Genomic DNA, 14,797 nt, shown 5'->3' with positions numbered 1-14,797 from the left:
ACACAGAAACATACCATTAAGTAACAGCACTATCTTTAGACAGAGCGCGCAGTCACCCGCTGCGACTTCCTGACCCCGGGAATAACAGAGTCAGACGTGGTTCTTGACACCCTCGTGACAGATTTAGAATGGAAGGAGAGCCATAGGGCTTTTGCAGTACAGATTTTGATGGATTGATTTACGGATGCCATTGCTTATTATTTTTTAAGTGATTGTCTTATGTGGCAACTCATTTTTTGCAGGATGAGGTGATGGTTTGATTTGTGCCATTTTGGGGTACATAAGACTTTTTGATAGTTTGGTATTAAACTTTTTGTCAGGTAAGGTGAAAAAAAATGGATGTTTTGGCATCTTTAATTTTTTTTTACAGCATTCACCTAAGGGGGCATATAATGTGTGTAACAGATGGACCCTTTTATATTATTTTATGTTCCGCTGTCTGTATACCCCCTTTCCCCTTCCCCCTATTCCTGTTCCATTGTTTCCCAAGATTCCAGGGACACTGCCAAACCTGTTTAAACTAGCTGCAGTGTCCCCCCTCAACCTCCCATCAGCCCTTGCTATTGTCTGACCCCACCTTTCGTTGTACCATAGTAATCTATGTATTGTATGTAAATTAGTCTGTTGGAGGTTTGAAACCATGTGTGCTATGCCCAGTAAAGTCAGTTGCCTCCCAAACTGTGTGTCGTACAGTTGCTGGGGAAATTGTCTCTTGGATATTGACCTGCTTCTTCAGCTTCCAATTAGTTTCAGACAAATCTCTCAAAATGGAAGCCACCATTTTAACGGTCAGATGGCAGAGAAGATGGCATCTACCACGAAAAAAAAGATGCTTTATAGACTTATTTTTTTATCCATCAGTGCAGTATGTTTTTTAACACACTGTTTGTTACCACCCACTACTATATGTTTGCCCATAGGGATATATGTTACTGTCACTCTGTAATTACTAATGCTGACTTGGCATGAAAATACATTTAAAAAGCATCTGTCCTAGGAGACCACAGAATGTCCTACATGAATGTATTCTGGTCTGGATCTAATTTGTGTACGAATTGGACCCAAAACTATATTTCAATCATTTTTATTGAAAATTTTCAATACAAGCGAGAATAGACACCATCAGATACAGAAGGCAGTTGGTCATACATACATGTACACCTAGATGGCGGTGCATTCCAGTTAGCAATGGGTAATCTAATACAAGTATACCAGTATTAATGAACAGAAAATAATAGGAAAACAACAAACAAACATAACAGAAAAAGAGTCATTGCCTTTGTTTGGAATAACATTATAGTCATATATAATACCGACAACATCATAGCGATACGTCATAGGGCTGGCCCTGGGCCCTGGGCTGGAACTGCATCCACAGCCCCCATTGGTACAAGAACCTATCTACTCTATGTTCCTTATAAGCCATAATTTTCTCGTATACACAGTTATGTACTCTAGCTACTATTTCAGCTTCAGACGGGATAGAGGCTGATTTCCAATTTTTGGTTAGCAGTAATTTAGTGACCAGCAATAAATGTGCTACCGGGATTCTGCACTTAGATGGGACTTCATGTATACCCCCGAAAAACAAAGCCGTGAACACACTTTTATTGACCGTGGAACCACAGAACTTAGAAGCTAACTCAAATATGTCAGCCCAGATTTTTAATATCAAGGGACACTCCCAGAGGATATGTAGTAACGTACCAGAGCAACCGCAACCCCGCCAACAAAGATGAGACGTACCAGGGTACATTTTGCTCAGTCTGTCAGGGGTATAGTACCACCGCAAACATGACTTAACGGCCGCCTCGTACATGGATGTGCTCCGAAAAGTCTTGGAGATGAATTTGAAAGTTGCTATCCACTCTATTCCAGGGATAATTACTTTTAATTCTTTATCCCAAGATTGAAGTGGAGCAGATTTAGAGAATGTGGATTTCAAGCCAAGCGCTTGATATAGAGAACCAATCCCTTCCTTGCGGTCAGTACTAGGTGGCCGGGCCCATATCTCGAAAATCCCCTTATGCACAGTCACCTGATAAGGTGGTATTGATTGTAAGAGGTGTCTAACCTGCAAAATTATTAAGAAGTCTCCCCTGGGGATCTCAAATTCTTCTTGCAGCTCGCTAAAGGATTTTAAAGAGCCATTATTATATAGTTGACTAAGCGTGTTGATACCTAAAAGGCTCCATGATGATGGGTCTAACTCAGGAATATGTAATTCCACTAACTGCAAAGGTGCAAATATGTAATAGTGAGAGAGGAGTCGGCTTACAACTTTTATGGAATAGGCACCAGTGATGTAGTGAATTCTTCATTACAAGGGGTAGAGGTGGAACCTTAGATCTAGAGACACCTAGGCTGTCAATCAAAGGAGCTTTGAGATGGCCCCTTGGGGCTGAAGCAGCTTCTATCTGTACCCATGGAGTATGGATATCTGAAGTCCACCATTTCTTTAGCACCTGGACCTGGGTGGCCAGAAAGTAATCCCCAATATCTGGAAGATTAAGACCACCGTTAAGTCTACTTTTTGTGAGAGTACCTGTGGCTATCCGGGGCCTACCCCCAGACCACACAAAGTCACTGAGCAGGCCTTGTGCTTTCTTGAAAAAGAAGACGGGGACTCTAATAGGGACCATTCTGAAGATAAACAGAAGCTTTGGCAGGATGAACATTTGAAACGTTGCGATACGTCCGGCCCAGGATATGTCATATTTGCTATATGAGGTAAAGTCACTCTTAATCATCTCCAACAGAGGGAGATAGTTACTCTTAAACAGATTTGGAAGAGACAGAGGTAAGTGTATACCCAGATACTTAATGATATCTTTTCTCCAATCAAACAGGAAGGAAATCTTTAGGGAGTCTATCAGGTTGTCCACCATGTTTAAAGGGAGAATTTGGGATTTGGATTCATTTACTTTATAATATGATAACCGACCATATTCTTTAATAATAGAAAGTGCCACCGGAAGGACAATTTGAGGTGATGAGAGTGTCAAGTGCACATAATCTGCATACATAGATATGCAGTGCTTGCACCTCCCAATTTGTATCCCAGGGATATCTGGGCTGAGTCTAATGGCCTGAGCTAGAGGCTCCATCGCCAGGATAAATATCAAGGGAGAAAGGGTACACCCCTGACGTTGTTCCATTAGTTAAGGGAAATGCTCCAGATAGTGCCCCATTGATAAAAACTTTAGCCGAGGGATTAGAGTAAAGGGCTAGCACTGCCTCTATGAATGCTTCCCCCAGCCCCATTACTTTCAACACAGAGAAGGCAAACGACCAGTTCAGTCGGTCAAACGCCTTCTCTGCGTCTAGGGCCACCAGCAGTGCACTCGACCCGCTACGGTTAATAGTATCTATGATATTTAGAATCCTGCGGGAGTTATCAGTGATTTGTCTACCCTTGACAAATCCTGACTGGTCAGCAGATGTCAGAAGTGGTATAATGTCTGCTAATCTAGTGGCTAAGATCTTAGCATAAGTCTTCAGGTCCGTGTTTAACAGAGAGAGAGGTCTAAAATTTTGGGGTCTGTCTGGCGTTTTACCGGGTTTTGGCAGAGCTATTATGGTAGCAGACAGCATCTCGGTTGGAAGTGAACCCTCAATGAATGCTTTATTAAAGACTGGCAAGAGATGGGGAATAAGCTGGTCTTGAAAGGTCTTATAGTAAATATTGGTTAGACCATCCGGGCCAGGAGATTTATGAGAATGAAGTGAGGATATGGCTTTAGTTATCTCAGAAATACTAATAGGGTTAGACAGTTTATTCCTTTGATGGTCGTTTAGGGCTGGGAGGTTTAGTTTCTCTAGATAAGAGCTAATCTCAAGGGGCGATATGGGTTCTATCTCAGGGGAGTCTTTCAGATTATATAAGGCCGAATAATATTCCACAAATTGATCTGCTATAGCTCTTGGGTCATAGATCTTATGCCCTTTTGTAGGGTGAACAAGATGAGGGATTCTGGCTTTGGCGGCTCTTATTTTTAAGCGGCGGGCCAATAGTTTCCCTGTTTTGTTATCCTGTGAGTAGTAGCGGGCTTTAGAGGCCCTCAGGTTTTTTTCATACGTAAAAAGACTTTCCCTAAGTTGCGTTCTCAGGGTATGTATTTGGGCCACCCTCTCTGCAGATAAAGAGGATTTGTTTAGGGATTCTAGGGATGTAAGTTGGGAGAGTATGGCATTTAATTTCTGTTCTACACGGATTAGAGACTGAGCCCACGTTTAGCTCAAAGTAGATAGTTAGTGCTCTATTGACTTCTGCTCTATATTCTGGGTTGGAGATGATGTAAGGGCTACATCTCCAGAGAGTGTCACGCACATTATATGTTTCCTGAATGGATAAGGAGATAGCAGCATGATCCGACCATTTTATCACTTCCACCGTGGACTGAGTGGCCAGCTGTAGGAGTGATCTGCTGATCAAGAAAAGGTCTATGCAGGAGTAGGAATTGTGCACAGGAGAGAAAAAGGAGTAATCCTTTTCAGATGCATGTTGAACTCTCCAAATGTCGTACAGCTCCTAACATCTCAAAAGGGGGCCCAGAGTGGGGTAGGAACTTCTGTTTGTGGCCGAGGAATCTATCTCAGCGTCAGGTACTAGATTAAAGTCTCCACAGATCACTAAATGACCTTGTCGTAGTTTCTCCATTTTTGCTAACACTTTATTTAGGAAGTGTATCTGATGCCTATTTGGGGCATAAACGGCCACTATGGTATACACTATATTGTTCAAAGTGCACGTTAAGATGATGAATCTACCATTTTGGTCTATGAACGTACTGCCAATTGAACAGGCAACAGAGTTCCTAATGGCCAGAATGACTCCCCTTTGCTGTTTGCGGTAATGAGACTGTACGACATAAGGGAATAGATGATGTTTGATCCTATGTGCATCTTTGCTTATTATATGGGACTCCTGTACATGTAAAATATCCGCATTGAAGCCAAGTGCTTCTGACCACATAAAGGACCTTTTTTGGGGGCTATTTAGCCCTTTAGCATTCAGAGAGACCAATTTAAGAACCATGGAAAATACTTAAAAGGCTAAGGACACACGCTGTGATCAGTTTGAAAACCATGGGAGGCCCCCTCCCAGAGCCACCTCCATTCCATCTAACAACATTATCTGGTATGTGACTATGACTGTATAGGCAAATGACAAACAGTAAAAAACAAATACATAACGATAAAGTAAGAAAAAGGGAAACAGACATCATTCAAACCGGAGTGAGTATTCACCCACAGAGGTGTAAATCCGGTTTTAGGACTAAAGGGGAACTAGTCCTGTTTGATGCCAAGCACTAGAGTGCACTCCTGTGCACAAATGAATAAAATGATATTAATGCTTGGTGCCCCTCTTAGCACCAATGGTGCGCCATTCTGCATTTAAGTGGCGTGGATGCGATGATGGGAGGTCATCATCCGAGGGTAAAGGAAAGTTCCAAGGGCTCAACAGGCGTCGACCCTCCTCCACTGATGTGATGCTGTGTTGTTTGCCATTGTGGTGAGCAGGAGCTACACAGGGATCCCCCATTTATATGCGATACTGTCAGGGGCGTAGCGTGGGGGGGGCCAGGGGGGCCGTTGCCCCGGGCGCCAAATTGTAGGGGGCGCCAGGCAGAAGGCAGTAAAATGAGGGTGATGGAAGCCTATGGCTCCCATCCCCTCCGTTCCGCCTGGCATGAAGCTTTAATACGCAGTAGAGCGGCGCAGGAGTCCAGGAGATCGTGATTATATGACCGTGACCTCCTGCGCCGGGTCTCGCGAGATGACGTGATGACGCGGCGCAGGAGAGCACGGTGATGTGTTCCTGACCGCCTGTGCCGGGACGCCCAAGCAAAGACTGCAAGAGGTGATGAAGAGAGGTGAGTACTTTTTTTTTTTTTTTATGTAAGTACTGGGGGCCATACTGGGGGCACTATGGAGGTGGCCAGTATATTTAAATAATGGGTACCGTTTTATATTATACAGAGGGGCCATGATACATTATACAGAAGGCCATTATATATTATAATTATACAAGGGGCCATTATATATTATAGTTATACAGAGGGGCCATTATATATTATACAGAGGGGCCATTATATATTAGAATTATACAAGGGGGCCATAATATATAATAATTATACAGAGGGCCCATTATTAATAGCCTATCTGCATAACTATAATATATAATGGCCCCTTATAATTATTATTTATTATGGCCCCTCTGTATAACTATAATATATAATGGCCCCTCTGTATATTATATATAGTGACCCCTCTGTAATATGAGGATATATAATGGCCCCTCTGTATAATATATAATGGCCCCTCTGTATTATTATAATATATAATGGCCCCTCTGTATAATATATAATGGCCCCTCTGTATTATTATAATATATAATGGCCCCTCTGTATTATTATAATATATAATGGCCCCTCTGTATAATATATAATGGCTCCTTTGTATAATTATTATTTATTATGGCCCCCTCTGTATAACTATAATATATAATGGCCTCTCTGTATATTATATATAGTGACCCCTCTGTAATATTAGGATATATAATGGCCCCCTCTGTATTATTATAATGGCCCCTCTGTATAATATATAATGGCCCCTCTGTATTATTATAATGGCCCCTCTGTATAATATATAATGGCTGCTTTGTATAATTATTATTTATTATGGCCCCCTCTGTATAACTATAATATATAATGGCCTCTCTGTATATTATATATAGTGACCCCTCTGTAATATTAGGATATATAATGGCCCCCTCTGTAATAATATTATATATATATATAATGCCCCTCTGTATAATTATTATATATAGTGACCCCTCTGTAATATTAGGATATATAATGGACCCTCTGGATAATTACTATATATAATGGCCCCCTTTGTATTATTAGGATATATAATGGCCCATTATATATCCTAATATTACAGAGGGGTCATTATACAGAGTGGGGCATTATATATAATAATAATAACTAATATTAATAAAACTCTGCAGAGATGTGACGTGGCTGAAAAGAAGGTGTCATGGCGGTCTAATCTCTGAATGAAGACGCTGAGGAAAGTCTACATCACAGGAGACGTCACTGGATGGATGAGTTATGTGGTGCTGTATTATACTGTATATTTTGTAGTGATGTATGCAATGTCCAAACACATATTTGTTATACGGTAGGGTTGGGGGGGGGGGGGGTGGATTGAGAATTTGGCGCACCCTGCTGCATCCTGGCCCCAGACTTCAGGTCACACTGTGCGTGTTCTGAATTCTGGGGCCTTATACCACTCTACTACATCATCTGTACTTAGAGCGTTGTCACCACGTTATCTGTGGTGTTACATAGGACTGCTACATTAGCTGTAAAAGGGGCATGTCCACAGGTTGGGAGGGGGGGCGCAATACATGACTCGCCCCGGGTGCTGGCAACCCACGCTACGCCACTGGATACTGTGCTCCCTGAAAACGGTGGTAATGGGAGCCAGTAGACGCCTTTGCCTTAATGTGGCTGCTGACAAATCAGCATACAACTTCACTGGCTGGAAAGGCGTGGGCATCTCAGACAGCTGGCGGGCCGCCATTAGCACAGCCTCCTTTGTGCAGAAAAAATGTATGCGGGCTAGAGTGTCCCTGGGGGTATTCTCCGGCAGGTGCCGTGGTCTAGGGAGCCGGTGAGCTCTGTCTATCATCAGGTCCTGATCTGCAAATGAGGGCAGTAGCTTTTTCATTAGGGATCCAAGATAGTCCATCAGCTCCGTGGGACTAATATCCTCTGGTATGCCCCGAAATGTAATGTTGTTACGCCTAGAGCGATCCTCTAGGTCATTTAACTTGGCTTGGATGCGGTCGATGTCCGCCTGCATGGCCTCCTGGTTGTCTATCAGCTGGTTGTGCGAGGTCGCAAACTCGCCCATCTTGACCTCTACATGCGAAACCCTCGACTCCAAGCCCGCGACAGACCATTTCAGCGGGGTAATCAGGGATGAGAAGTCGGAGTGAAGGGCTGCACTAAAAGCAATCAACATCTTCTTTAGGAGGTTGCCCGACGCAGGCTGATCAGAGGTGGGCAGCCTATGTAGAATGTCTGTAACGGAATGGGCTTCTGGGCCCTCAGCGCTCACCTCCATTTCTGCAGCCGGTTGGAGCAGGGGTCTCAGCTGCACCAGGTTTCCCGCGCCTGAACAGCATGGCATCCGTGCTTGTGTGCTCCCGGATAAGGGCGATGAGTTAACGGAGCCGTCCGACGGTGGAGTCTGGTGCTCAGGTAGGTGTATGCTGGAATAAGTCTCCGGATGTGATGATCCCCGCTGACCTTTAGGAGAGGATGCAGAATCCTTCTCGGCCTCACGAGGTGAAGATGGTGATGCTGCTGGGCTCTGCTGAGAGGCGTCCGCGTCCTTTTCAAAGTAGAAATCCAACTTGCCTTGCTTGGCGGGTGCTCTCTTGCTCCTAGGCATCTTGCCAGGATCACTAGACACTGTGCGGTGTATGGCACCAGGCACTTTAGAGGGTATACCTTGCTAGTTTAGTCGCTTTGTGCAGGAGCAGCAAGTTTAAGCAGCCATCACGCTCGGCTGCCAAACCACGCCCAAATTGGACCCAAAACGAAATCTAAGAAATTTACTAACAACTCATTCTAAATAATTATTTGGTACTATATAAGAACATTTGGATTGCCTAATATAAAATAAACCACATTCAGGTCCCAAACTTCCCCAACGCACTAGCTACTGGAGGGAACACTAATGCCCCTTTCACACGAGCGAGTTTTCCGAGCAGGTGAAATGCATGATGTGAACACATAGCACCCGCACTGAATCCTGACCCATTCATTTCAATGTGTCTGTGTACATGAGCGTTTTTTTTCATGCATCAGTTCTGCGTTGTGTGAAAAACACAGCATGTTCTATATTCTGAGCTTTTCACGCAGCCCTGGCCCCATAGAAGTGAATCGGGCTCCATTGAAAAACGCATTGCATCTGGAAGCAATGCGTTTTTCACTGAAGGTTGATAGGAGATTTTCTTTGTAAACCTTCCGTTTTTTATCACGTGTGTGAAAAACGCATCAAAACGCATTGCACCTGCCTGGAAAAAAACTGAACAACTGAATGCAATTGCAGACAAAACTGACTGAACCTGCTTGCAAAATGGTGTGAGTTTCACTGGACGCATCCGGACCTAATCAGTCATGCTTGTGTGAAAGAGGCCTAAGTGGAATCAAAAGTTGTCCAAGATGTGAGTTTCTAATATGCTAACAAAGTATACTGCAACAAAAGAAACACATAAAATGTTAGAGTGAAGCATCTATTCTGTCATCTAGAGGTTATGAAAAGTATTATTGAGGCAACAAAAAAAGTTACCAATTTATATATATTTTTAAAAAGTTATGAAAAAAATGTTTATATTGTTTCAAGGTTTTGGATACTCACCGGTCCTTTGCTAGCAGTAAGATTCTGTAGTGCTCCAGCACAAGCTTCCAATGTGGAGTCTTTCCGGCTCTGTGATAGCAGAGACAGGTATGTCCTAATGGCATTTGAGTGAGACAGCAGTGCAGATCCTTTTGGGTTTGCATCCTCTTCTGGAAGTGGTAACTCAAAATTATTATTCTATAAGAAAAGAATAAAACAGTGAAAATATTTGACGCATTAATATTAATCTCCACTACAGTGCATCAGTGCATTGGAAAAGTTGCAAAACTGTGACATTACAATAAAATTAAATCTTCCAGAAAGCCCTGAGAGCCTGCCACTGAGAAACCATGCTGGGAGTTGCAGATTTTGCCTCAGCCAAACATAAAACAAGTGTCCCCCTCCCAAGGTAAGACTATTTACACATGCTGTTTATGTTGCTTTTACAGTTTATACTTCCCCAGCTAAAAAGTTAAATAGGATGGGTTACCAGCGGTTACCACCTTGCACCGCCAGAACCCCACTCACTGCAATTGGATCTGGCCGCTTTCCCGCATATACAGTATGCCGACTTTCAGTCGGACGAAAAAAAATTGCATATAGCGTTTTTTGTGTGGCTGAAAGTCTGCATGTACGCTGGATACAGTGACTCCACTCACAACGCAGATGTGAACCAGGCCATAAGCCGCCATTAAAGGCTAGTTATCATGATTTCCTAATTTCTGAGCAATCATACTGATATATGGCTAATGTTAATGGAAGCGTTTATCAAAAAAATATATATATATCACTTTGCATTAATTCTCAAAATTAACACCATAAAAATAATTATCTGCGCATAAATGATAATTGTAAATCCCATTTAGCTACCGTATGTCCTCGTGTTCTACTGAACCCTATGCCATACTAGATTCTGCACCCTATGCCATACTAGATTCTGAAATCTGTATACACAGATTAGCCTTACCCCCAATGATAATAAATGCAATAGCTAAGTATTATCACCATACAGTGTATTGATAACACCACCATAATTAAAAACCACCATACAATCATTGACTAAAACCATCAAAATAAAGCTTACAATTATAGAATGGAAGAGTCATGACCCCTTCAAGGTAATTAGGACTGTCCTGATACTGTCCCCAATATACAGCAACACTGTGCCAATACAAGGAAAATGTGTAGCTAACAATGGGATGCAAGCTTATCTAGCGTTATCTATACACAGACTACCATATCCCCTGTACTACCTTATATGGGTAGGATGGAACAGTCAATATTTGTAGCATGGAACACCACTATTTACCACACAATTATGGGTGAAATCACCAAATTACTAAATATACAGTATTATCCATATGTTTAGATACATAATGTTGGCTCTTGCAACCAATTATTCAGCCAGCTGGAAAATACTGTCATGCACTACAGTTACTGATACTTTAGTAGAGGCATTATATACGTTAGACTGCAGATATCTCCAGTTGTTGTTTTATAGTTTTTTTCTGGAACTTAATATACTGCACACAGTGATAGTAGTTCTGTATGGAATATGTGGAGAAATAAAATGATATGTGAGATGATAGTCTGCACCAGGGATGTCAAACTCGTGGCCCTCCAGCTGTTGCAAAACTACAACTCCCATCATGCCTGGGCATACTACAGCTATCAGGGAATGATGGGAGTTGTAGTTTTGCAACATCTGGAGGGCCATGAGTTTGACATCCATGGTCTGCACCATTATAGGGTGAGGGTGATGCGGGTGAGGAAGGCACTACACTAGTTGTTTGTCTGTAGAGAATGAGGGAATATTCCTAGAATTACAGAGCTAATAAATTGCTTTGACCCCAACCTAACAGTGTAAAAGATTGATGGCTAATTGATATGACTTACTGATAGCTTCCTCCATCCCTCCTTCCTCAGAGATGGCTGTGTGACTCAATGTGACTGAGTGTAGCCAGACGTGCTCAGGAAATGCAGCTGCCTGCTCAATGCTCCCTAGTAGTGTATAGACCACCAAGCATCCTCTTAACCCCCAGTGTCCAATGTCCAGCAGTAGTTTAAGGGGGGCACTGTTTGAAAAGAGTGAAATAAAAAAAAATCCACACACCACCGCAAGGCAACAACCTAGGCACTTCTCCCATGCCTAGTGGCAAATACAACCCTGACAGCAGGGAATGATTTAAAATAAATAATTTAATTTCTCTCCCCTCTAGCATCCCAACATCTGTGGTCCCTGCCAGTCTTTGTTTACTTGGCTTTAGCTGATTATGAGCCATATACATGACTATCACAGTCAATCACTGACCTCAACAGTGCTGCCTGTATATGCAGCACAAGACTACTGAGGCTTGTCACTGGCTGTAGTGGTCCTGTGGGTCTATGGCATAAAATCAGCTGCAGCAGATGATTAAATGCAATGTTTTTGGGTTTTTTTTAAGATTCCCTGGTGGTAGAAAAACGGGGTTGTCGTACAATGGTAATTCATTTTCCATTTACATGCTGTTGCAAAAATGACCCAATTGATAGCTATGACATTTCTTTTCACAGCAAGGTGGCACCTTGTATTCAGAATGTATAGTAATGTGCATGTCCATCTACTGAATTCTTCTGCTGGTCACACCTGCTCCGTTACCCTCCACACAGCCAAGTCTCTGCATAGTGATCCTCTGTTCACTGCAGAGCAGCTAATAGAAGCAGCTTTCTAGAGAGAATCATTTCACTATAAACAGAGGATCACTACACAAAGACCTGACTGATTATGACTGACTCAGCTAGTAGACGGACAATCTCACTGCTACACTTTGAACACCAGATGACACTATACGGGGTAAAGAAATGTCAACTCTTCACTGGATATTTTAATTGCATGTAAGTGGCACATATGCTTTTTATCTCTATATCTCATATATATATATATATATATATATATATATATATATATATGAAGGACGCATGTATGTATACATGTTCCGCGATCACTCAAAAACGCAACCATCGATTTCAACGAAACTTGGTAGACACATCCCTTGCTACCTGGAAATAAATCTTGTGGAAGGGGGGGGGGGGGTCACAGCTCTCTAGCACGTACCGTTCCTGAGATATTCCCAAAAAATGCAAATATTGCACATAACATGACCTACATTAGCTAATAGAAGCCTGCAGGTCTTTCTCTTCATATCTCAACCGCCATACACAGTCACTTGTCCCTTATCAGCCAATAGAAGCTTGCAGGTCCCAGCCATTTTTCTTCACTGCTGCAGGTCAGCTTTAAAGGGGCAGCGCACTGTGGATGACACTGTTAAGGGAGCGGAGTTCTGTGGAGGTGACCATTCAGGGGGCAGCTAGGGTGGCCATTCAGACCACCCTCAAAAGACAGACTTAAAAACCCCACCCCCAGGACCCGCTAAGGCTACTTTCACACATGCGTCCAGGGATCCGCTTGTGAGTTCCGTTTAAAGACTCTCACAAGGAGCCCCGAATGGATCCGTACAGCCCCAATGCATTCTGAGTGGATAAGGATCCGCTCAGAATGCATCAGTATGGCACCGTTTTGCCTCCGTTCCGCTCAGCAGGCGGACACCCGAACGCAGCTTGCAGCGTTTTGGTGTCCGCCTGGCCGCGCGGAGCCAAACGGATCCGTCCAGACTTATAATGTAAGTCAATGGGGACGGATCCATCTGTCCTGGCTCCGCTTTGACACGCATCCATTAGAAACCGTTCACGTCTCTGCGCATGCCCAGTAACTTCCTGTCCCTCCCCCTCATCGTCGGCCATTTTGGATTATCGACTTGATGAGACTGGTAAGTATATGAAGTTTTGTCCGTCTTTCTTTTTTTACTATCTATCTATCTATATCTCTATTACTAGGATGGGGGGCTGCTGGCACTTGGGAAGGGGGGGGGGGGTGTGTCTGGAACAGTGGGGGCTGCTGGCACTGGTGGTGGGGGCTGCTGGCACTGCGGGGGGGATGGGGGGTCTGCTGGCACTGCAGGGGTGTTTGTGGCTGGAACTGTGCGGTGCTTCTGGCACTGCAGGGGTTTGTGTGGCTGGAACTGTGGGGTCTGCTGGCACTGTGGGGGTGTTTGTGGCTGAAACTGTGGTTGCTGCTGGCACTGCAGGGGTTTGTGTGGCTGGAACTGTAGGGTCTGCTGGCACTGCGGGGGTGTTTGTGGCTGAAACTGTGGTTGCTGCTGGCATTGCGGGGGTGTTTGTGGCTGAAACTGTGCGGTGCTTCTGGCACTGCAGGGGTTTTTGTGGCTGGAACTGTGGGGTCTGCTGGCACTGCAGGGGGGGTGTAGCTGGAACTGTGGGGGCTGCTGGCACTGCGGGGGGGTGTAGCTGGAACTGTGGTTGCTGCTGGCACTGCGGGGGTGTTTGTGGCTGGAACTGTGCGGGGCTTCTGGCACTGCGGGGAGGGGGGGGGGTGTAGCTGGAACTGTGGTTGCTGCTGGCACTGCGGGGGTGTTTGTGGCTGGAACTGTGCGGTGCTTCTGGCACTGCGGGGGTGTGTGTGTAGCTGGAACTGTGGGGGCTGCTGGCATTGGGCGGGCTGAGAGCACTGTGGGAAGTTTTTTTGGAACTGGGGGGCTGATGTCACTGTGGGGGGCTGCTGGCACTATGCGGGGCTGCTGTCTCTGGGGGGTGTTTAAGGCACTTGGGGGGATTATGTCTCCTGTCGGATTAATTTTTTAAATCATTTTATTATTAGGGTTGTTTCCAAAAAAATAAAAAATAAATCAAATTTTAAGAAAGTTCTGCGGTGGGCAAGCACAGATCTATATTGTAAAAAGTAAGTATTAAAAAAAAACATTGTTTGTATATGAGGAAATAGTGCTCTACAAGTTCCTTTAACGTTATCTGCATTTTAATCATCTTAATTTTATTTTATTTTTTTAAATCCATTCTTATAAAAAAAAATGTTGTTTTAGCAATCTGCACCTAGAGCCGCCAGCGAGGATCCCCCAGTCGCCTCCAGAGTCCGCGGGAATGAGCGTGGCGGTCGTAGACGTGTAAGTCTTGAATTAAGTAGTTTTAATTAGCATTTTGCATTAGGATTTGCATAAAATTTTGTATTTCCTTTTTTCAGGGTTCCGTAGGCTCCACCAGTGAAGATGAGTTCGGGGTCCTGACCATCGATAACCTGCTCCTCATCCAACTGGTGGAGGCGCGTCCAGCATTATGGGACCACTCCGACCGCCACCACGCTGATCATCGTCATACCCAGCGGCTCTGGAGGGACATCTGTTGCAAACTTTTCGAGAACTGGGGGGATCTAAATGCGGCAGCTCAGGAGAAATATGGTAAGTAAAACTATGTATTTTTATAAATATTGTTCTTTTCCTTTGATCATGCAGATTTTAGTTTTTATTGT

General features: G+C 43.9%; 1 protein-coding gene across 1 annotated transcript in view; it reads right to left on the bottom strand.

The window, feature by feature from the left end:
• LOC122933047 (plakophilin-1-like) overlaps positions 1–14,797 on the bottom strand; it is a 64,721-nt gene that overhangs the window by 46,639 nt on the left and 3,285 nt on the right. Inside the window, exon 3 of the mRNA XM_044287784.1 lies at positions 9,442–9,618. Coding sequence (XP_044143719.1) covers positions 9,442–9,618 — 177 coding nt within the window. The remainder of the gene's footprint in view (positions 1–9,441; positions 9,619–14,797) is intronic.

Source organism: Bufo gargarizans, chromosome 3, assembly GCF_014858855.1.
Source record: "Bufo gargarizans isolate SCDJY-AF-19 chromosome 3, ASM1485885v1, whole genome shotgun sequence".
NCBI lineage: Eukaryota > Metazoa > Chordata > Amphibia > Anura > Bufonidae > Bufo > Bufo gargarizans.
This window is presented reverse-complemented; position numbering and strand designations above follow the sequence as displayed.